This window comes from Orbicella franksi, chromosome 1, assembly GCF_964199315.1.
Source record: "Orbicella franksi chromosome 1, jaOrbFran1.1, whole genome shotgun sequence".
NCBI classification, from domain to species: Eukaryota; Metazoa; Cnidaria; class Anthozoa; order Scleractinia; family Merulinidae; genus Orbicella; species Orbicella franksi.
In genome coordinates this window covers 16,311,104-16,335,722 of record NC_138145.1, presented here as the reverse complement: position 1 = coordinate 16,335,722, position 24,619 = coordinate 16,311,104, and the positions used below count along the sequence as shown (strand labels likewise).

The following is a 24,619-nucleotide window of genomic DNA, read 5'->3' as shown; positions in this document are numbered from 1 at the left end:
TTTATTGAGACTAACAGGAGGACTGGTGATGTTTGAATTAAAACAGGGAAGGATTGAACTCCCTAATGCAGTGATCTCGATGGAACCAATCCCAGGTCTCCCCAGAGCCTCTTGTCACTGTCTTGTCTTCCCGGGCTTGTCCCCCGTCTGGTGTCCTTGTCAGAAAAGCAAACTCGTTCTCAGGGTCCTCTCTCTTGAGGTAGAGAGAGGACCCTGAGTGCGAGGTTGAAGGTTAAGGTGGCTATATGGTGATACACGATCGGCCCGATACCGTCAGACTAAGAATAAGAATGCACTAAGTTAAAACTGGTTTCCTTCCCGAAAGTATCGCTGTTTGAGCTCTAAAACTGCCATAACTCTTCCCGGTTCGAAATACGAGCTGGATGTACCAAAGTCTAGGCGGGGGTCTACCTGAATTTAAGTGAAGTTTTAGGAAGTTTTTAAAGACGGATTAAAAGGAAAAAAAGTTTTGGAACATCACCAGACAGTTGAACGCCCCCCCCCCCCCCCCCCCCACGCACGCGCCTCCCCTGAAAGGGCACTCTAGGTTGGTGGACAACTGTTTGGCGTACGTCTACCAGTTTTTAACTTCAAATTCTAATTTTAAAACAACATCAAATCTTCAAAATTTCCTATTTCCATAAATTTTACTAATCCCTGGAGAAAAACTATCTATCCCCAAATATACCAAAAAATCACCAAAAAATTTACAAAACAGCCCAAAACGTAGATATGTGGGATGAGCAGAGAGATTTTTGACTGCTTGAAACGTGAGCAAGATATTTGCGTTAAAACCATAATACCCAGCCAAAATACGGCTTTCATGTTAACCCGCGTCTTAAGTAATTCAGTCATCATAGTTTCTCTTCTTTACAAATAACAAAGTAGTTGAGTTGATAGAGAGTATGTTTCATACATTCGTTCAAGCTTTTTACCCGTCCCATATTGACGGTACAATGGGATTTCTTCCAAACATGATACTGCTCATCTTTGTTCAACATTAAAGTGAGTCATGAAAGTGTACTCGGACTGGCAGCCCTCCGCTCGCTGTATGGTTAAAAATGAAAGATCCAAAGGATGAACACTCGATCACTAGGCTTCCCCACACCCCGGACCCCTGTTGGAGCTAGCTAAGACCCACAATTACTCCGCGCCGTAAAAGCACTGAGACAAGCCGATAGGAAACCTTTGCCTATCCTTCTTTCTTCTCTGGCGATTAAGATGATGTTGATGACGATGTTCTAATAAACATGGTGTTTAGAACGACCATTCTATTGTATTCAGTGACCAAGCCCTGATTGAAAGCATTAATATTGATTTTAGATGCTTTTAAGAATTCACCAAACGAGTGGTGGTAGTAAGAGTAAGGTGAAGATGGCGAATAATTTACATCGTGTTCTCTCCGTGGCTTAAGTTATTAATTGAATGCGATACTCCTCAATATGCAGATTCAAGACAGATAAGGAAATAAATAAATAAATACTTAGACGCACAAATACATAATTAGTGGAAAAATAAATATTTATGCTAGTTAACCAATTTTTGAAACTGAAGAGAAACTGGAAATGAAACCTTCATTTACCAGAGTTAGGTTGTCTCGTCGTAAATCAATCACTAGTGTACAGCATCGGTCAGTGTCCGATACAGGGTCTAGGGTCAGGGTTAGTTAGGATATCGATGAAACGTCACAACAGTACGTAAACTAGCATTTATTATTTTGTATGTAATTTAATAACAGTAGATCAAAATCAATAAAACTGATCGTCAAGACTTGTTTTCGTCGTTTCTCTGTGACTAGGCTTTATACACGTAAATTGCTACATACAATGTAATACGTCTTCTGTTGATATTTAGATTATATGTATAATGCTATTACTATTTACAACATCTACAGGTAAAATAAGCGTCACGTGGCAAAGCACTGCATATTTGAGGGAACATTCTGTACATTGTACAATTTGTGATCTCGTAACAAAACCACCAAGGACATTTTGTAACGCCGTTAAAAGGTTCTTTATCAAAACTTCCATGTTTTCCCACCCCAACCTCTGGACTAGGATATTAGACTCGATTTATTGTCATAAATATTAACGAACGGCTGAATGACCTCTTCCTATTCTTGCTTGACATTCAGGAGGGCGTTAATGCGATTAGCTTTCGAGTGACAGTACCTCGTACCTGCTATCGATATTTGTCTTATTTAGCTACTACATGGACAGTTTAAAACTTGAAGCAACTAGTTGACGAATGCTAGTACCCCAAATTATAATGTTTATTGTACATGTTCTGTAAGACGGTCGGTTTGGTCTAGCATTTTCTTCAATTAGGCTTTTTAAAGCCTTCCATACTACATGTTCATACAAGTCGATAAATTCATAACACTAAATATCCTTTTGTACCGGGCAACTATGACGACTCAATTGATATTTGAGTATAAAACATCATATATTAATTGCAATTTAAGGCCAGCAACTCGTAAGGCCTCTATTCTTGCGTAACATGATCATAGTTTGACGAGAAAGTGCTGATTACGCACCACTTATGTGACCCATGTGATCCATGTGACACCGTGTAAAAGCGAAACATAAATATCATAAATAAAATACCCACTGCCAGAGTACAACGTATATTCATTGCATGGTCGTTTCAGTTTTCAAGATGAGGAATGATATTACACAGTAAAAGCGCAATAATAAAATAATAAGCTAAGGAATTTTCTTCAGAAGTATTCCTAGGAGCTGCCTTAGAATACAGCGACCACAAAAGGGGAAAGTGGTGATGCTTCTGGGCAAAGCTCACCATTTTAAGATCAAGCGTAGACGTTTGAAACGATCTCAAAGGCATGTGTGGAGGAGACCTCCAAGCCTACAAAAGACAGCCCCATGAATGTGCAACAAGGTTTGCGTAATTCAACGCAGTTTCAATTATTAACAAGTTGTTAATAGTCTACTGCTGCTTTTTACTCGAAGAATCTTTCTTCTTCAAGCCGAAAGAGAGAGGACCATTTCTCAGTTTGGACTATTACCATTTCCTATCAACGGAAATCGAGACGACTCTGTGTTTGACTTCCCAACAACTAACTTAAAATCAGATCCCGTTCTTCAATGACTTGACAAGATATAACAGATGACATACAGAGCTTGGCATACAGCCTGTTGCCATGATCTGAGACCACGTCAAGAGCTGATCTAGGTTTTGTTTTGACGCCCATTATTTGACATTGCATCCGACGCACGAGGCTGCCGGACGTTGTCCATTACGCTACACAATGTGGCCATGTAGAATTCATCACTTCTGGCCACTTCTTTAAACTGTAAAGATCTACAGTTGTTGTCTACGTCTTTGTCTAAACGTTTCTTAAAATTCGTGTAGTCTCATGTCAACTTTCGGTTTCAGATATATAATCTGGTCCCTAGAGAGAGACAAGGCAAAGTGTTAGTTGATAAATAAATATCTCAGATCTAAAACTACAGTTCTTTCATGTGCAGTATCTTTTTTGTGTGTGCGTAGTTGTGTCCTATGATGGTGATTTACACGGTCTGGATATTTATATATTAGCCCAGTTCAACATGATTATATTTGTGTGCATTACGGTGAGTGACTTTCGTATGATTCGAGTAGACACCAACAAACAAACTAGAAGTAACATCATTGGTTTCGCGAAGAGCGAACGCGCGCAGCTTTTGATTCAAATTTTCCCAGGAGCATCCCCGACATTCTGATATGCGAGTTCCACCCCCCGCCCCTCCAACGTGGCAGAGCAGTGTAACAGCTGCTGTTCAGCAATGTTCAGGAGAGCAGCCCGCGCTAGTAGACCGGACTCGAGAGATTGGCGAAAATCGAGCCTGAAGACAGAAATGATATTGGTTTTTTATTGCAATCTTTTCGAGTGTACCCTAAAAGATACTTTGACAGCTAAAAAATGTGGGGTTTTATCCTCAACACCCTGAGAGAGAGCAGAATCCTTGATTTATACCGCTGAGCAAGACGACGAGCATCTCCGACCTTTTCGTATTGGACTCCCTCACCCGGGTGCTCTGCCTGTTTGCTAAACCAATTAAACCGTTTAAGGAGACTAATCTGGGCGTGGTTCGAGTTTATGTGTCCCCCCTGAAAGATATCCCTGAAAACACAATTTTTACAATGACTGTCTAATTTCACGCGCGCTGATTGGCTCATTTTTATCATCACTAAGAGTACAGACGGATAAAATTTTAATTTATGCAAGCTTTCAAGTTCAACTCTCAGCTGTCAAACATTCAACTTTTCAACCAATGAGATTTCATGGACTTTTTTAAGTAGCCAATCAAAAAGCGAGAAAAGCTATTGACAATGTTCGCGTCATTTTGAATAAAATTCACTTATCTTTGTTTACGACCAGTTTACGCGTTTTTTCCCCTCATTTATTCCCGGCATTTGACCAGTTTGGGGTCTTGTTATTGTAAAAAACAAATTAACATCAGTTTTTTATGCATCTGTCCTCTTATTGATGATAAATTTCGTCATAACATTGTCAAAGTTTATTGCGGAACCACTCGCCTGCGGCTCGTGGTTCCACAGCCATTTTGACAGTGTTATGACGCAGTTTATCATCAACAAGAGGACAGACGCATAAAAAACTGACGTCAATTTGTGAAAGGCTCGCTTAACGCCACTCGATTTTCGGCATTCTGATAGGTTGATCGAATAGGTTCCGTGTATTTTAAGGACAATTTTAGAAGGAAAACGTGCAAAGCAGGTTTGGCTACTTTCAATTACTGGTGAACACCAAGGAAAAGACTTCTTCACGGTACGTAATACGAAAGTCGCTCTAAACAATCTCAACATCCTTAAAATAGCAAATCAAAAGATTACACTAACCGCATCAATTTTTTGATCGAGCATTCTGAAAAACTCAAGTTGAGACTTTGTCATCTGCCTAATAGGGACAAAATGCAGGCGTGGTGAGTATACAATGCGAGATTCAGTAAAGAGCTAGTTCAAACCCCTTGGGGGGGGATACTCCCAGAAAAATCTGGTGGGGGTGTGAGGCCCAATTCCCAAAACCCTTACCCTATTTAAGACCAAAGTCTGTGATTTTCCCTTCCCTATTTATGACCTGACCTAAAATTTGCTACCTTCTTTAAGACCTGATACTTAAATCAACAAACTGTTTCTAAAAAAACCCATACCCTTTGGTGCCCCACATACTTACATAGCCCATGTAAGGTAGTCCCTCCACCCACCCCCACTCCCGGCGGTTAAAACCAAGTCCAAACCAGGAACAAAACTTAGTAATTAGTAGCAGTAATGGTATGAACAAATGGAGTTCTTTGTTGGGATGGGGCAGGGCTCTCATAAATAAGTGATGGTCTTAGCTAAAGGTCAGTTTACAAGTTAAACCAGGGTGCAAAGATGGTAAATTATAAATACAACACAGCATCATAATAACAGGTAAATTGAGCACGTCCCTCTCCCATCGGTAACGTATAGGGTCTCCTCCTCCTTCCCTGGGAAGAATATGTATTGAACAGAATCCTATTAATGAGCTTATCAGTAGTAAAGTTTAGGTACATTCTTAAACAGAAGATGGTCTATATTCACTCATGGGAGGAAAAATTATTGAAATAAATTTAAGCTGCTTACAGGATCTCAGAGTTCAGGAGTTCAGGATCCTACAAGTTTTTGAAGACTTCTGAAAAATTCTTCAAAATAAAGGTCTTCCAGAGTTCTTTACAAGAACTCTGGAAGATCTTTCAAAGTTCCTAAAAACATGCAAGGATCCTTTAAGCCCAATCCTTGGCAAAATCTTGGACCAAAATCTTTGAAGACTGTAGAGATCAGTGAAAGATTATTACAAGGGGATTACATCTGGAGTACTTACACTCTGATTTGGTTAACTGGAACAGGTTTAGGAGTTGTGCAGAAATTATCATTAGGTCTGAAAAAAAAGGGAGAGCAAATGATTATACACACATCAGCAATTTTCAAGTGATGTTTTGCTCCTGATAAACGGGAAATTACTGTAACAATTTGCTACTGCTTAGAAAATAATATTTCTTTGTTCTAGCACCTTGTTGCTCTGAAGGAAAGCGAAGTCCTGCTTGATGGGAAACTAATTTAAATGAAACCACTAAGTGGAGGAAATGACAATTATTTGAAACTTTGTTCAGAAGCCATACCATATATTTATTAAAATCTAAAAAAGGAACTTAAGGCATCTCAGAGTGTTACCTGATTGGTATAGTCTTCTTTGACAATATTCGATCTTCATTCTGGAAAAGAGCACAGTATTGTTACTTATAATTTAACAACACCAGATGTATCCAGCTTCTGCTATAACTACCATATTACAACATGACTTTTTTAGCTCAATTATTATATGTATTTTGTTTTATTTCTGAGGGAAATTAAATCCTGATTCCAAATCTTTCAAAAAAACAAACAAACAAGCAAAACATCAATTGAATTTACCTAATAGCCAGGGACTTGATATTTTTGTATCAATTGTTTTCTTCTCTTAGTAGAGGAAAAAAATTCTGAATACATTCTTTTCTTATCTTTCTGGGCTGGGTTGTTCGAAAGCCGGTTAATGCTAACACAGGATTAAAAGTTAACAGAAGTCTTAATTCTTCTTGCAAAGAATGTTTTTCGCTGCTTATGTTTTGTGTAGTTTGAGATTATTGAGACTAAAAACTGAAGGACAAACAATATATAAACAGAAACCCTCACCACAAAGTTACAAAACTGAAATAAAAATTCTCGCTAATCCTGGGTTAGCTTCATTGGCCTCTGAACAACCCAGCTCAGGGTACTTTGTAGAGGTCTAAGTCTGAAGTCTAAGTCATCAATTGTTTGCCAGATGTCAGTGTGAATTTCTATATTGCTATTTGCCATTGCCCGACCTCCCACCCACTCACCAACCCTAGCCTGGACTTGCCCACTGGACTTGCTTGAGTAAAGTTTGTCAAACTTCTCACTCAGATAATGCAGTTTTTTTGAAACTAATTTAACTATCAATTTACCCTGCAGGACCAAATGGTGTTGGTAAAAATACCAATATATTAAAATTTTGCTTTTTTGGAACATGTCTATTTCGTTTGTGTTTTTTGTTTTGTTACCTACTAGTGGCAGTTTAAGTTAATAACTGAAGGTTGGTCTGTATAATTTTGCTTGGTATGGCTCCCAGCTGAGTGCAAAGAAAAAGAACATTCACAATTTCGACACCCTGAACATTAACAATCTTGTGGTAAATTGTGGAAAATTCTTGAGGAAATACTTTTGATCGTGTTTGGAACAAAAGAGTTTTGCTAATCATGAAGTCAGCAAACCCTGACTGCATGCACTACAGGACTTAACCTGCGTAGCAGGCGTATAAAGGGAAGGGGGTGGGGGAGGAGAAAGAGAATTCGGGGAAAAAAAACGGAGGAGTGGGTGAGGGGGGTGAGGGGAAAAAGGAATGCCTGCTATAAAGACCCCTATGGGTTCATTTCTGCGGTCGTTGGCGGCCGCAAAATTCTGATTGGTTAATCGGACAATAAGACAGGTTTGTGAAGTAATGCAAAAACAACCAAAATGGTGGCTGAAGTGGATATGCTAGCGAGAGCTTTGGCTGATTTGAAGATCATCGTTCATAGTGAATTCAAGTTAAAACCAGAGCAAGAAGTTGCAGTAAAATCTCTTCTAGATGGAAAAGATGTATTAGCGGTGTTGCCCACAGGATACAGCAAAAGCCCCACGTATCAAATGTTTGTTTGTGCCATGGACTTTGAAATGAATGGTAAAGCAACGATTCTGGTGATTTCTCTGTTGGTTAGCATCTGAAAACAAGGCTTTTTTGGAATTAACCTTTCCAGTACTTTTTTGGTTGCATTTACCATCTGTTCCAATAAGCTGTATTTTGGTGTTGCTTCTTTCAGGCATGCTAGTGGTGGGAAGTTGTCTTTTGCATCAATCATCCGAATCCTTGCAGTTTAAATCTTCATTGACTTTTGGGCTGCATACAGCTTGCTCACTAAAACTGTACAGTTCAGCTGCATTTCTTATTTTGTGACCACAAGATCTACAGATCCGCTCTGAAGAGTTTTTGTCTCTCATTAGTGGAAACCCAATCGAACTGCAACAATCAGCTAAAATCAGCCCAACACCTTCTTCTCTGCCCGACAGCGGAAATAGATTTTCAAATGACGCTCTTCCTCCTCCAGAGGTAAAGTTTACTCCACAAAATCTACAGCTGCTGTTTTTTTGAATGTCTATCTTTGGTTTTCTTCCTCTTTTACAAACCTTTGTGGGAGTTGCTGACGTTACACGGCTTGAAGATTTTCTCACAATGCTCGCTGCTATGCTATGCTCTACGCCTTCCAGTGTAAAGTCAGTCATGCAGAAAAGCGTGCGCCTTATTCTGATTGGTCATTGAACTGACAGCTCTGTTAATCCAATTACCATAGAACAGTAGGTGGAGATGCAAAAGAAGCGGCTTTTGTAGCAGGCGTCCTCTTCCCCGAATTCTCTTCCTCCTCCTCCCCTTCCCCTTTACACGCCCGCTACACAGGCTAACAGGACTCAGAGTTGAAGATTATTACCTTATCCTTGTTAATGTCATTTTTTGGTTCCGGAATATCAGGCTCTTTGACTGAGGAAATGCTATTTGATGAATCCTTTCTCTTAGTGTTCAAGGCACTGCTTTCCAGTGAGTGTCTGGGTACATCTGTAATGTGGTGCAAAATATTCACCTTCAACGATTCATTTACTAAATCAGACAGTAGCAGCATGCGTTAAGCTCAGCTATAAAGTATGGTTACAGTGATAAAATGGCAAAAATAGTGGAAAAGCAATATTAGGCATGTCAAAAACTGCTTCAAGCTTTGAATCAAAGTTTAAGGGGTGTAGCAATAAAAATGGAATTTCCGTTAACCTTCCTTGGGGTGGGTATGGATATTTTCTGGAACTACACATTTGATGGACTATATAACTTACATGGTAGGTACCATAAACTGCTCTTAACCAAAGGCTTAACTGTTTGCACTCTTACCAGGTGTATGTACTGTGCAACCATTCTCCTTAGCTGAGTGGGAACTAGAGCTGACCTCTGGGCTTGTAGTCATATGTTTACCAGCAGAACATCCCATAATATTAGCCCACAAGGGGCGAGTCTCTCGCCAAGACCACCCAATGGTGAAAGAGACTTGAACCTTGCTGTATTATTTATCAACAAACTGTAAAGACCAAACAAAATAGACACAAGCGATAAGTTGTGAGTTTTTGATTTTACAGATGAACCCCTATTAAGTGGCCACCTACTAAACAGCCACCGTTATTCTAAAGGTGGCCAGTAATCAAAGTCCCGACGAGGGCCTTTCTATTGTGTTTACCTCTATTAAACGGCTAGCACCCCTTTAACATTATCAGAATACATTTCCATAAGGGTGGCCGTTTAATAGGGGTTGAACTGCATTTACCTGTCATTGAAGCTAAATCTTATAATCTCATAACAGTGGTTATCAATCACACCCAACCTTCAGTGCAAAAACATCTTGACAAAAGCTAAGTTTTGGTGGACGTCAATCATCTCTGCCTCCTTGCCAACTGTATGCAAAATTTACCTGAAAAAGTGAAACCTTGCAGCAGTCCACTCATAAAAATTATCATTTTACTTTCGGTATGTACAGCTAGCTCACTAAATACACTGGCATTAAATATTCCTTGAAATCTATAAATGAAGACGTTTGTCGGGTTTTTCAACAGCCATTCGCATGCATGAATGACCCAGAGAGCAAGCAAATCTACAATACATTATTTCTCCACATATTTTTCTTGGGGCTATGGACTGAACAATACTTAATCCTATAAAACTTATAACTTATTACCTTACAAAATTTTAAGGTTTATACAACGTTTAAGTCTTGTTCAGTCCATAGCCCCAAGACAAATACGTGCAGAAACAATTATTTGTTTGCATGTAGATTTGCTTGCTCTCGGGTTCATTCATGCATGCGAAGGGCCGTTGAGAAACCTGATTGCGACCTGCCTATCTTCAGTCATAAATTTCAAGGAATATTCAATGCTAATGTATTTAGTGAGCTAGCCATGCAAACTGAAAGTAAAATGATCATTTTTACGAGTGAACGGCTGCAAAATGTTTTTTTTGGTAAATTTTGCATACAGTTGGCAAGGAGGCAGAGATAACTGGCATCCACCAAAACTTGGGTTTTGTCTAGACGCTTTTGCGCTGAAGGTCGTGTGTGATTGATAACCACTGTAAAGATATTATCACTCAGAGCAGATCAGGTTTAGTAATGAGAAAAGTCTTCAAACACAGATTTATTACAAGCCAGCTTCAAAATTTTCAACATACACTTTCAAGGGAAGCCTAGGTGCTTACTTGCTTGAACCTCAACTAGTTATTAGACAAGTTGATTCAGGTTCTTTCAAATTTTTGTGCACTGGACCACTGGTCAAAATAGTAATTTACAACACCCTTAGTAGCCATAAGCAATGTCAAAGGATCTTGAATCATGACTTTTTTAGTTTAGTGTTTTGGGGAGGCCACACTTTTAACTCTCTTGTAATGATCAGAGATTTTTTTTTCTCTATAATGTTTGTTAAAGTGCATATGACATGAAAAATATTTTCTTCTTATTTGAAAGACCTTTCAAAATACAGAAGAATGGGGTTTTTCTTTTTGAAAGATCTTTTTTCATTTTAGAGATATTAATGTTTTTCTATTACACAAATTAGATCAGTGATGACGTCATATTGTTTGCAACTAAAAATGGTAAAATACTGTATGAACAATATCTCTAGGAATATTGAAGCAGTGTTCTTGAAACTTTACACCACAAATGTACATCACAAAAGAAACAAAATGACACCCTTAGGCTGAACATTGCCATAGGAACTCTTTCAGCTCCACTCTCTTTCTGTCAAAAAACCAAATATTCCCATTTGCAACCTCCAAAGTGAGACAAAGGGTCCTACTTGGAACAGACATAGTTCCCATATTGTCTTGACTCCCATCATCAGATTTGGTGGGGTACATGGTTCTTGGTTTAAGACAAAAACTGGGAATTTCAGTTTTTATTAAGACAGCACCAGCGGCAAAACTGTTGTCATGGCAACAGCACTAAGGGTGTCATTTTGTTTCTTTTGTGATGTACGTTTGTGGTGCCAAGTTTCAAGAACACTGCTTCAATATTTCCAGAGATATTGTTTATTCAGTATTTTACCATTTTTAGTTGCAAACAATATAACATCATCACTGATCTAGTTTACGTAATAGGAAAACATCAATATCTCTAAAACGAAAAAAAGATATTTCAAAAAGAAAAATGCCATTCTTCTGTATTTTGAAAGGCCTTTCAAATAAGCAGATATTATTTTTCATGTCATGGGCACTTTAAGTCTACAACCTTCATCTGTTAACACTTGAAGAATACAAATAAAAATGAAGAACCAAAATGATTGACCAAGTGCTCAGAGGGGACTGAACAACAAATTGATGATGATTTTTCCTCCAAATCTGTCATAATGACCCTTCTACAAAATTCTAGGAATTAAAAAATGGTCAACATTAAAGATTCATGCAAAACAAAGTCTAAATCTGAAAGACAAATTATGCACAAAACAGAATAAATACTTAGCTATTAGTACCTATATTAGAAGATAACTTCTACAGTGTACATTTGCATGCATTCGACTACTTTCTCCTAAATATTCCACCCTATTTTCCCTCTAAAGCTGAGTTACCAAATTATTATTTAATATTGCTCTCATTGGGAGTAACTGACCCTTATAAATATATATTTTGGCATTATTCATAGCAATGGAAAACTTTTTTCTTATATATTTAGAAGTGAGGTCACACAGGCTCGAATTTGACTCAGCTCTTCCTCACCGGTTTCTTTACCTGTGACTTGATTATTCGCCAAACTACTTATAGAAATAGTTTGCAAATCACTTGTGTATCGCATGCTTATTAATTTCAAAATGCAAAATTTAAAACCGCTAACCATATATCTTTGGAATGCTGATAACATTTACATATTGGCTAGGAACCTACAAAGTTGCTGCCTGCAAGTGTAGTAGTAAATTTACACAAACTTGCATTTTAAAGCTAAGCATATTGAAGTTGCATCATCCATTGCTTTTACTTGAACCTGACAGCTTGATAATGATGACAAATCAGGAAGATATTGGGAAACCTAAGGCAAACAATTTATCAGTAACAAAGACATTAACGACAGGGCTTCTTACACCTTCCCATGTTTAATGACAGTTGCAGCTGTTTTGGATTATTCAACAATGCACTGTTCAACATTAATGTCAATAAACTTAAAGGGAACATTTTTATTTTCATATTAGAAGCTGGGTTCAAAGCTGCTCTCCCCAAAGTGTAAAAAATCCTTGATCATATTTTTATTGGGTGTTAAAAAGCTTTTTAAACATTTTCAATTTAAGATGTGTAGAAAGTTATTTGTTCTGAATTTGATGCAGTTATGAATCAAAAGATATTAAATAAAAATAATTCTTATCAGAAGTGAAGAGCAGAGAGTGGGACATAGTTTTGAGGTCTGTATATCATAAAGCAAAGCAAATTCAAACCGTATTACTCTCTCAGACACTGGTATAACATTGTGGGTTATCAAGTCCCACAGCAACCACAAAGTCAGGTGACTTACACCATTCAGCCACACTGCAGACTATACCTTGAACAAAAACAAAAAAGCCACCTCTTTCACGCTTGCCTGTATGTTATCAATTGAAAATCAGGAAGCCATTAACAGCTTTGCTCTCTTTAGTGCATTAAAAAGTTATTTCTCACAGGAAACTTATCTTCCTGTTCCTGTTGTAAAATCCAAATCTTTCCAAATCTTTCTAAAATCTTACATTTTAAAAGCAAAATATAATGGCATGTTGATAGCTAGCTAACTCAAGAATAACAAGATCCTCAACATCATCAGTGTAGTTTTAATAGATACTCGTTGTGAGTATAACAAAAAGTAAAATTTTACCCTTTGACCTCTGTATAAGTTGTTTAGAGGGCAAAATAAAGGAAGTCTCCATAACAAATCCTCTTTTTATCCCACCTTTGCTGATTTCTATTAAGCAGCCAGCTTGAAAGAAGGTCTTTTAATGGACATTTTTATGGTAACCACACCTCTGATTAGATAACAGTAACAATATTTAATAACAATTTTGCCCCATTCTACAGTGCCTTCAATAAAAACAAGTCTATAACAGGGTTTACTCTTCAAACAAGAATTCCCTAGAGGTCCCTAGATGAAAATCAGCATTACTGGTGATTATCACATTTGCAAAGCCATGCAGGTTATCTAGTGTGTGTCCCAGATACAGCCTAAATCTCCTGGATAAGTTGACAGATATGATGCAAAATACTTTGCCACTGGTTTTGGTCAAATTTCGATACATTTTGAGATTTACTTTGGATAAAACCTAGACGACCACACCACATGGGCAATTACTTGGATTTGAATTTTCTCCATCTGGGCATAATATTATTAAGACATTACGTTCTTGGTGTTTATCCCACTCTCCTTGGAGGGGCATTGGGAGGTGCAAAACACCAATATAGTGTAAGAAAAATACTTAGCAAGGTTAATATCACAATGGCACAGTAAGCCTGCATATCTGGCAGTTTTGTGGGTACCATTCAATCTACAGCTAGGTAGAATCTAGAAGCATCTAGAGTTACTTTTGGCTGTCTCCTGCAACTCTTATGAAAAAACTGAAAAAACTTATGCTCCTTTCATGCTCTTCAAACTTCCCGTATGCATCAGAACTCAGTAATGCATACTAAACAATGTCAAAATGTTCACTGCTTTTATTTAGTTTAATTACGTCAACTCTCTGAAATGGTCACCTCTCTAAAATGGCCACTTCAATTGTCCAGGTAGACAGTCTGTTAATTCACAAATTGGCCACCTCTCCACAACAGTATCCCAATTGCTGAAAATACCCCTTAACAAGGGCCAGTCAATCAACAACTAATGAATTGTGTACACAAAACACCATTTTTTGTAGCAAAATCTGAACATGAGAAGACTTGGACACACATATTATTTATTTCATTTATTTCATACATTCAGAAGATTTCCAGTCCATACTGCGCAGTCTCAGCACCCTAATGTTTATAAACATTTTAAGTCTCACTCGATGGAATGCGAATTGATGTTACTCGTTACGAACCACGTACCTTATCTTTGAGGCCTTTCAAATTCTTTTTCCAACAGCTTCATTGATTTGTACAGCTGCGAAGTTGTTTCATCAAGTGATATGAGAAAGAATGAGGCATAAAGCTTTGACTGCTTCGCATCCATAATGGTAGGACTTCGTTTTGCAACTTTTAAGTTTACTTCATGTAAGAAGTTGCAAAATGTTTACATTTTGTGATGTCTTGCATGAAACAAAACAAAAATATGCAAAGAAACTCTCGAGAGTGTGCAGTATGGACTGGAAATCATCTTTTAAGCCGAAGAACTCTACAGTTTTTAGACTGAGTTTTCTATGTTATGTAAATAGTATAATACAGTTGTATTACACAAAAAGAACTTAAAAATATTCTGAATTACTCCAAGGGTAGAAAAAAGTGAAGTAACCTTAACACAATAAAATATGATTAAATTCAATGAAACATGCTGATTGGTCAGAACAAATTCATATGTAAATTTAAAATATATTTGCCAAACATCTCCATAGAAACAAATTGTGAAATACATTTTTTTTTCAATGAATTGTACCTTGACAGCTGCTTTGTAAATTATTGAAGTCAAATTGAACGTAAAACAAATTATTTTAACCCTTTTATCATAAACCTGCATAAACAAACCACAACAACTATTTTCTAAATCTTTGCCACTTTCTTAATTTCTAACACGAAAGAAGCGATAAAAGTCATGTCCAGGAAAAAAAATTGTACGAATAAATAATTCCTCTTAGCTAGGAAGGCTATAGAAAATTTATTTGGAGTGGTAGGGAGAGTTTCAGTATTGATGGACACGGCTAAGGAGTGAGGACAAATCCAACATCGTTCAATTAGAAAACATTTTGACATACAATATTGAACTGTACGACCAAGTTTTTCTGTCACTGAACGGGTGACTGATAAAGAGACAAAATTTATCGTGTTAAAATTTTTACAACAACTTTCGAAAATTACTGGTTATAAACTTCACACCGCGATACATTGATAAGAAGACTCATTTTGCTCGATGAGTGCAGGAGAGTCAAAATACGTTTTGTTTTTGACATCTATCATTCTGGAACGTTACGAAAACATTGAAAGTGTTTAAAATAGCGCCACTGAAAAGTAAAATGGATGTATTCATTGAAATAAACCACGGTTATTGCCCACCACGCGAAAATTTCGTAACATCAATGCTATGTATACTCAATGACTATGCATAATCGCTTCTTACTACATAAATCTTAATCAGCGCGAACATGTTCCGAAACAACAACCCTTTTATTGCGATTCCATGCCAAAAAAAAATACCTAACGCTCACAAAAAACTACGTACATAGCCTTACAGCTCTCGTGACGATAGTGAAAGCCGAGTTTTCGACGGTTCTCAAGCAAGGGAACTCAACAGAGCGGCAAAACTAGCTTACAATAACATTAACCTCAGCAGCTGGGCAGCTGCGCATAGTAGCTCGATGCGCTTTGCTCGTGTCGCTCAATGATGGCGAAAAAGAAAGTAAAACTCAATTAGCGCCAAGCGTAAAGGTGTGTTCCCTGGTGAGTTTTTCAATTCTCACTGGCCATGTTCGCTTGTGTCTGGTAATCCCTCCACAAACAACGTCAAAACAAAAGGAACTCACACTGTTCACAGAAAACGGATTACTGACTATGCAAATGACCAACATAAAGTTCTTGTAGTTCAATAATCTTCTCATATTTTGCGAACAATTCAGTTCAGTTTGTCAATGTTCAAGTCCGCAAATTTTCACGCCAAGAGCGACATTCCGGTTAAAGATTGAAGACAGGAACAGTCTATAAGATGTACCAATTTAAATCATTAAAAAAAATTACTCGACAGCAAGCCAGCGCGATTCGCTAAGCTGAATATCGATTCACTCGATGTGCTTGTTTTCAACCAGACCAAGCGAATGATAAATAATTTTAGAAAACAACACGCAGCTTACCTCAGTGATGAATCAGCATCTATTTCACGACAATCATTTGCGAGAGACCCAAGTTTAAAGTAAGTTCAAGATCAACCAACGACCTGTGCATTGCTTCATCTACATGTATTATAACGAGAACTTCGCGCCGACAGCCAGCTCTAAGCAACTTCTTCACATTGCCACACACTGAAAAATACGAATCATCGAAATATTTCACTTCTAAACACAGTAAGCACAAAGTACTACCGAGCGAGAGAACAGCGTACAAACGTTCGAACTATCTATCGATGTAAGAAATGAATCTGTCTGCATTAGAGCGAACCCTTTGATCATAACACTTTATATTCTCACCAATAAAACGTGGCCAACAGAACTCACGAACAGCCAGCAATCTCAGGAATTTGTACTCAGCCGCTCTGTGCTGTCCACTGTCAAAAGAATATCTTGTCCAGGAAAGATGCAGTTATTTTTACGCGGCTTTAATGCTTGTGAAACGAGAGCATTAGTCCTGTGGGAAGGTTGCCCGGTTTATGTGTTTTTCTGATACTGGACCAAGTTTGTGACGTTGCCACGGAGAACGGAAGAAGGAATGAGTGACGGGATATGGCCCCTGCCACCTCCGCCCGGGAATCATTTGCGACTCGTTTCCCGCCCCCACCGGAAATAAATCTTAGAAAATTGTACTTCTTTCAGCTTCTTTTTAGGCTGAAATTTTTTTTAGTTATACCAACAGCGTCTACAGGCCCTTTAGCAGACATCAGCTATACAGAAATGTTTCTTGTACTATCTTTTCAGCTTTTCAATACAGAAAACATTGACTACACTCATTTCCAGCGGAAGACAATTGACTGTCTTCAGCGGGTTTCCGATCATGTAATAAACAAAACTAACAAGAAAGTATGAAGTTTTACATGGCAACAGCGACACATCTCAAAAGAAACAAAACGCTAGACATGAATCTGTCTTTGTTTTAGGTTGCAAAAAAAGGCCATATGATCCACGCAACCTGCTCCATAACAAGAATCCCCTAGGAGTATTGCCACTTTCCCGCGATGGGTAGCCGATCCACATGAAGCTTTGTATGTTTTCAGGTGGACAAATGAACATTCACGAAACACTGTCCACCGAATGTTAAAGACGTAATAAGCATTAACCCGGTGGGGACAAGTTGTCAAAGAAGGGATGCGAGCAGATGCGAGGGAGAGGATTACACATTAGTTAAAAAGGATTCTCTGTTACGTAGGTAAAGGATCTGTCGATCGAAGTCTACAAGGAGTATGAAAAAACTATACACTTAGTCAAGTCCGACACACACACCCGATCTGTTGAGTCCTACATCTGTACGTTTTTGACGGCACCAAGCGCACACACAGTCACATGAGAGGAAATTGAATTCTTAGGAGCTGGGGAGTTAACTGTGCCAAAAATATGCGCCTCAGGATCATCTAACGTTATAGGGGCTTCGTTTGCTAATTTTTTTGGGGGAAAATTTCTTTTGCGCCGGTTCAGTCAAGAATAAATATGTTGTGTGAAAAGGTAAGGAACATACAACAGTCATACAATTCTAGGAATGAGAAAAATGCACGTGTAATACTCAACCCAAAACAAGCTAACAACGAACACTACCTGGACAGTTGGCTATGAAATAAATCAATGATTATGCATGAAGTCGTCCATTTCAACCTCGGAATCAGAAACATAAGAAATCTTAGGTTTGTTGCGTAGCTGAGATGTCATCATTGAAAGCATTTCTTTATTTATTTGTGTCTATTACGCATACTTCCCGGCCTCGTGCACAGGATGTCGTCGCGTGGGCGGAGGTCTCTCATCCGTCAAGATTAATAAGATTGAAAAGAAGAAGGCTTCCGAAATAGGTGCTAAACAGACAAAATACGTTTTCGAGTGACACCTGAAGGCTTTTAATCGACACCTTTTATTTTCGTTTTTTAGGTGCCAAGCGATACATCTATTGGACATTTTAGTGTGTGGTACATATATTTATTTCGAATCTGAGTCCTTTTATGGGGCGAGCAAAATGGACACCTATACTACCCACCAAAGTGTTTGGTTAGATATTTCATATCCAACGATTTTTTTCCCCGAAATGCTAATTTTGAATCTTTTTTGTCGCTTTCACGCAGTTAAAAGGAATTACAAAAGTCATAAAAGAGAAAACACGTCCCAATGTAAAATTCTCATTGTACCTGAAGAAGACTGGTTTGGCCAGCCGAAATATATTACACCTTCAAAAAAATCATTCTACGTTGTGTCGGTTTCTGCTTTTGAATTCCTCAGAAAAGGACTGCAAAAACACTGAGCTAATCCAGGATTAGCAAGAATTTTGATTTCATATTTGTAACCTTTCGGTGAGGTTTTCTGTTTATATTTTTTGTCCTACAGTTTTGAGCTGGAATGAGTAATCTCACATAGGCAGTGAAAAACACTTTTAAACAAGAGAAATGAATACTTCGGTTTACTTTTAATCCTGGGTTAGCACAGTTAACCGGCTTTCGAACAACCCGGCCCAGGGCTCGTTTCTCGAAGTTCCCGAAAATTTTTCGCACCCGGAAAGCCGCAGCAAAATTTCAAACCTTATGATTACGGAGCTGTTTTATTCACATGTTCTTAATATGAACAGAAGTTCCCTTCATACAAGGAGTTTCAGGCGTACACACCTCTCTGTTTTTAGATACAGATAAACTAAAAATGGCTTTGCGAGCCCGAAAAGTTTCCGGGCCTTTCGAGAAACGGGCCCCTAGGGCGGAAGTATAGCCTGTTCCACCGAGGCTCTCGCTCAGTGGGTATGATCAAGCAAGCGGGCTACAGAAAAACGAGCAGGGTCAGGAAGAGAGAAGAAGAAGGCTTCCTTCCCTTGTTTTCATTTCACCTGATCGTTAGTTAAGTGAAAGTCGGATATTTTTCAGTGATTGCTTTTGTATATTGTTAATTGGAATGCATGTAAACTTTCTTAACTTCCTTTCCAATACGTTGGTATCATGAATAACCTGTGGTCCTACTATAGTCGAACCCCTATTAAGCGGCCAACTTTTAAACGGCCACCCCTATTAGGCAGCCAGAAATCAAAGTCCCGATGAGATTTTTTTCTTTTGACTTAAGTATCGTGATATCACCGTTAAAGCATTATTGAAAAGGCCTCCAAAGCCAGACTGATCAATTATTACAATTAACTTACCCTATTTGCATGTGTCATAACCTAAACATTAAATTTGATTCTTACAGCTCTGTTGGGATAGCTAGATAAAGAAAAAGAAGGCAGAGGACCGACGATGTAATTTTTGCTCTGGTAGTTCCTAGTTAGGCAGAGCCTGTCTATAACTTGATGGAAGCACCAGTGGCATCGATATTGCGAACCATGTTAGAAAAGGTTGGCAAAAACAACCTGAGGCTGAGATCCCGTTCTGGTGACACTGCCATATCGAGACTCGAGATGGAAGCAACTAGTCATAGTACTCTAAGCATCCGTGCGGTGATGCCATATCAAGGGAAGGTCCATCCATACTTTGGTAACATCAGAATCCGCTACTGCTCTTAAGATTGAAGGGAGTGAGACGCTGGTACAGTAGACTGCAAATACATGAACAACCACTCATTGCTCCGGATCATATTAATATTATTGACTATAGCTGTTCGTTAAAAAATAAATAAATAAATTAATTAATTAATTAATTAATTAAGATAAATAACCTTTATTCACACTCGGCAGTGTGAAGTATAAAGTGTGTTTTTTTTTTTCAAACTAAGAAGCTACAGGAATAGCCGGTAAACAGTAACAGACTACTTATTCCGGTTTGCTCTCTTGAGTGTCACTGGCATCAGTCGTCAATGCCAGGCGTAAAGTAGCTTATACAACAGACCATGAGAATAACCAGTGTGAAAGGAAGGAAAATCACTCCAATCACCACATAAAACAAAACAAGTATTGCTACTTCAAAACGACTCTTGTCATAAGGACAACTCCACCGGGTGCATTTTTTCCTCACGACTACGTCATCCACAATGACAGCAGTGGCCTGTATACTTTCCTGGCCCATGGAGGGTGCTGACACGACATTCGGCACTTCAACGTCTACAGTGACCACCTCAGTCACGTGGTGCATCTGCTGTAGGCTTTGAGTGGTATCCAGGCTCACCTCGGGACCACTAATTGCGTTGTCGGTTCCCGTACCGCCGCTCCCACCGATTCCCGTAGCAGCATCCGAAGCAATTGTCGACAGGAAGTACTCGCCGCGAAGGCTGCTGCCTGCTGTGGAGGTCTCATAGACGGCAACTCTTAAGTCGACAATAGTGCGAGAAGTGCTTGAGGCCGCCAAATCTACTTCTTGAAAGCTCTCTTTTTCTTCTCCATGCTCTCCTGATCGACCCGGGCAACTGTTGTCCCTGTAATTCGATAACAAGAGTGGCGATCAGTTAGCTGTCAGTTTTCACGCACTTGCATTAATATTTTGTCCTGTCGCTAAGTTTAAATTGCGAAATTAAGTTGCCAAATTATTAACATTGATTCACATTTGTATTTTTTTTTATTCACTTTTAAACGGAAAGTTTTCTGCACCACAACACAAAACGAAATACTTAGCCTCTACGTTTCCATATTCAGTATCTGCGAAAATATCAATATCGTTATCTCTGGTAAACTCCTTGTCCCATCAAAAAAAAAGCTTAGATTAAGACTTAAACTCCACCCCTCCCCCGAATTTGTATTTAATGATTCTTTAGTGACCATTTTCTCACTAAAATATTCCTAGATAAGATCCTTGTCACATTTCAGGGATTTTAACATCGGATCAATCGGGGTAATAAACTTTGGCCCAGAAGTTAGCAAAAAAGTATTGATCAGTTTATTCAAACTTATGCTACCTAGTCGTATAGAAACATTTCTTAACTTAAGGGTCTTTAAAAATCGTATACAATCTGTACAAAATGGTATATAATCCGGTCACCAAAGGGCCACAAAAATCTGGCCGTATTAACGGAGTGGTTGTATCAAAGGGGTTCTTTAAATAAGAATGTGACTGACTGAGCTTTCGGGCCAGAAGAAAGCCGCTGTAATAACGAGGTGGACGTATCAATGAATGGGGTGGTCGTAAGGCGGGGTTAATTCTATGAAAGTTTAAATGTAAAACAATATGCATTCCTACATTATAATTAAAAGCCTATGTTACTATTAGAATTAAGTATTAATCCATCTGCTATAGTTAATAAGTTTTTTAACATATGGGATCTTCTTAGAAAAGCACAGTAGTGCTTGCTAAGATCTCCAGCCATTATTTTGTGATATTCTGCAACAGATTTATGCCAATTTGTGTAATTAAAATATAATAGTCAAATAAAAAAGTAAATGAAAAGAAAAAGAAATTAAAGAACTTGAATTTTCCATTATGCAATAACAGGTGGTGAAGAAACTTTTATTTTTGATTCGTCTCAATTAGCTAAAAATCAAAATCAATCAATTCATTGCACAAAATAAACAGTTTAAAGTTAACAAGACATCTTTTTACCTTCATGTTTGGAGGACGATTTCAGCTAAATGCTCGAAAAACAACGCTAGAAACGTTAATAAATGGTTACCTTTCGCGCCCGCGTTCACCGAGAATGTATCGCGGATACGCACCGATTTAACAGCGATTAAAAAGAGCCATTAAGGTGTCTCCATAGGGTAATCATTTATGGGGTTGCGCGCGCAAGTGTTATGTTTTGAATGCTGTTTTTGCATTCGCTCTCTCACCTAGTCCTCTCAAACTTATTACATGTAATAAGCAATGATTAAATAGCATTTTGCTATCATCTCTGTTAAAATCTGGGGATTTAGTCTTGAATTGTAAATGCCCAAACAAATGTGTTTTTTACTGTGATTTTCATGAATTTCCTTCGGTGAAATCTTCCAAAATTTTACATCACATCGCTTCCAGTGGGATATACATTGTGAACACGAAAAAAGTAGGGTTTGTAACGGCAGTTTTTTCGATATTTTCAACTTCATGTCTTTTACCGCTGCGAAAAATCTGGTCTTATAGATTTCCCTGAAAAACGAGCTTCGACTAAAGTAAAATATTTACTACCAATCTGCCAAATTTAACGGAATTTCACCGAAGGAAACGCGAGAAAATTCACTGTCAGTTTTGCTTTTTTGCGCTCATATTGACGTAATAAAATATCGAAAAAGACTGACGTTTTCCTTTGAGCGCGCGCAGATTACTTCCTCAGCGCTCGTGCGATCGTAAAACTATAGGGAGCCACCTTAAGATATTTACTTTATTGAACTAGCGCGAAATCCGTATTGGAGAATAATGGTCTCGTTCTTTTTTTTTGTAGTATCATGGACCCTTCCTGTGGCTCGGTCCATAAAACCTGCAAAAAAAAAACGGAAAACGGAAAACGCGATCAACATTACTCCTATACGGACCTCACGCTAGTTCAATAACACATCAGTTGTACGCTCGAGGATAAAATAAGTTTCGTCTCACCAATTATCCTCGCAATCTTCGCCAAAATCCGTTTCTCCAACAATTATCGCTTCCTCTAATTCGACCCTGTTCAAAAACATTACAAAGATGACTTTTTACGAAGGATATGGTTATAATCTTAAAAATTATTTTTATTGACATCATTTTAATGAAAATGTCGACTTCTGGGAATGTTGCATTCCTCAGGTGTGAGAAATACGTTGGCTGCAAAAGGAACGTAGAGTTTTATTTGCTATTTTTGAATTAAAAATTCCTCATGTATTTTCAAAAGACGGCTTGCTTATGGATGAAGTATGAAAGAAGGAGCAAAGAATTTGGTTTACTTAAGAATATAAACTAGAGTGTCATAATCTATGCTTCAAGGATATTAGCGAGTTTGGCTCCGTACATGTTGCAGAAAAACAACTAATTCAAGCTACAGGTTAATTTAAAGATTTTTGAACTCATACGGCTATAGCATTGAATTCTACCCAACAGCCCCGTGAACACATGCTTGTAAACGAGTTACCCGTCCATGTTGAGCTCCATGTTCTCTTGAACCGGGTCACTAGTCCTTTCTGATTGAACCTCATCAGCTGGCCAAACTCTTCCACTTCCACGATAGAGAATCTTAAACGGTAGCGACATGACCGTACCCCATCAATAGTATGTCTGGAAATCTCCTTTCTCGAGTAAAAGTCGTATTTTGAAATAAATAACTCGTTTTGAACTGTGCCGTCGTTGAGAGGCGCCTCTCGCTATCTTTGCGATTATTGGTTCATAAGCGGTACAGTAAAGGTTACCATGGTGATTAATTGCAGCAATATTTTGGGCGTGATCTTGTCTTTGAGATGATTGGTCGACAGCACTTCCGTCAATGATTGCCATAGAGATTGGGTTTTGGCTGCTATGCGCGCCGTTTTTACGTCGTGACGTTCAAAATGAGCGGTCGATAACGATTGTGACGAAGGGCTCCATAATTAATGAATTCTATAAAGTTCATCTGGCTAACTCGTCTATGACGCTTGAAGTAGCATAAGCATTATTTTCAACCAAAAAACCCCTGCGTTTTACTGAAATCGAGATCTATCTTAGCCAACACCTGGTGAATTCCGATAGTCGGTAGAAAAATGTACAAAGTTATTCTAACAATTTTGCATTCGAAGGATATCTAAAAGCACTTTATCTTCCCTCTGGAATGTCTCCTACAGCATAGCGCTAACCACTAACTGTTAACTTCTTCCAGCTGAAAAACTAGCTGTAATCTGTCAAAAAATACCGAAATGCAACCGTAAACATGTACCTGCAGATGGCGTAGTGCGCGCGCAAGACAAGTGCGAGATACGCAAATGTTTTACTTACTGAGGAGGTGACAAGAAAAAATGTAACGGGCACCGTAATTAAAAAGTTTCAAAAAGGATCAATAACTTTAAAAAACGCGAGGTTGCTCCTACATTTTATGTTATGAAATGGAAGTGGCAAGCCTATTCAGCACGTGATTAGTTCCTGGTTGCGAGTAAAAGGTATTTAGACTGTATTTTAGCTGAACCAGAGGAAGGCTGTCAGAGACGCTAAAAGCATACAAAGAATGGTTTTTATGTTACCATTTCCTATATAGTTTTCAGATCTTTATAAATGTGTTTGCTTTTCTGTACGTAAAGGCGAATTCTAAGGAAATCTGTGACGAAATATCCGGCTCTCTTTCTATTTTCAGAAAAATGCTGATGTTAACATTTTTTGTTGAAATTCAAGGCTAATTATTTCGAAGAAATGCGTGGCTACCCCCTTTTTTCTTTGTGAATTCCAATAGCCCTTATAAAGATCCACTTTTTCCGCGCGGTCCTAACCTGGCCTAAAAACCTTTGTATTTAGTAGGCACCGTCCTTAACAACTTCATTACTGTCCTGCACGTATGGACCTTTTATCCATTACTCGTTCAGTCACATTTGTGAACCGCTTTCTTGGAGTCATTTGCTCTAAATTCGTCAAAAATACTCCACTGCATCGCATTGTCAACTATCTTCTGTGCGTGTCTG

General features: G+C 38.3%; 2 protein-coding genes across 4 annotated transcripts in view; both read right to left on the bottom strand.

Moving 5' to 3' along the window:
* Positions 1-22,784, bottom strand: part of LOC145493163 (uncharacterized) — a 35,608-nt gene extending 12,824 nt beyond the window's left edge. The window contains exons 1-2 of one of the 2 annotated variants that reach the window (XR_014050098.1): positions 22,605-22,784; positions 18,299-20,520 (exon numbers count right to left, since the gene is read on the bottom strand). Coding sequence is in view for 1 of the 2 variants with exons in the window: in XM_081472572.1 (XP_081328698.1) it covers positions 19,956-20,520; positions 22,605-22,684 (645 nt within the window). In the remaining variant the exon portion in view is untranslated. Of the gene's footprint in view, positions 1-16,985; positions 20,521-22,604 lie in introns of those variants that run through there. The other variant, XM_081472572.1, reaches the window with a different exon arrangement.
* Positions 73-16,918, bottom strand: LOC145493170 (uncharacterized). Of its 2 annotated transcripts, XM_081472589.1 has the most exons (8): positions 16,474-16,918; positions 16,141-16,308; positions 9,011-9,194; positions 8,562-8,686; positions 6,214-6,254; positions 5,864-5,920; positions 4,861-4,918; positions 73-3,412 (listed from the first exon to the last, which is right to left on the bottom strand). In XM_081472589.1, the coding sequence occupies exons 3-8, from the start codon at positions 9,105-9,107 to the stop codon at positions 3,380-3,382; spliced, it is 411 nt and encodes a 136-aa protein (XP_081328715.1). In that variant the 5' UTR covers positions 9,108-9,194; positions 16,141-16,308; positions 16,474-16,918; the 3' UTR covers positions 73-3,379. The 2 variants fall into 2 exon arrangements, with proteins under 2 accessions (XP_081328715.1, XP_081328723.1); XM_081472597.1 differs by having other exon boundaries at positions 9,011-16,308.
* Positions 22,785-24,619: the final 1,835 nt, after the last annotated feature.

Bases quoted from the DNA above. Each gene is read 5' to 3' on its own strand.
- LOC145493170 (XM_081472597.1), bottom strand. From the start codon at position 9,107: ATGGGATGTTCTGCTGGTAAACATATGACTACAAGCCCAGAGGTCAGC. The intron at 8,687-9,010 runs GTAAGAGTGCAA...ACCACATTACAG, and splicing joins TTGCACAGTACATACACCTG to ATGTACCCAGACACTCACTG. The intron at 4,919-5,863 runs GTAAGTACTCCA...TGTCCCTATTAG, and splicing joins CCAGTTAACCAAATCAGAGT to GCAGATGACAAAGTCTCAAC.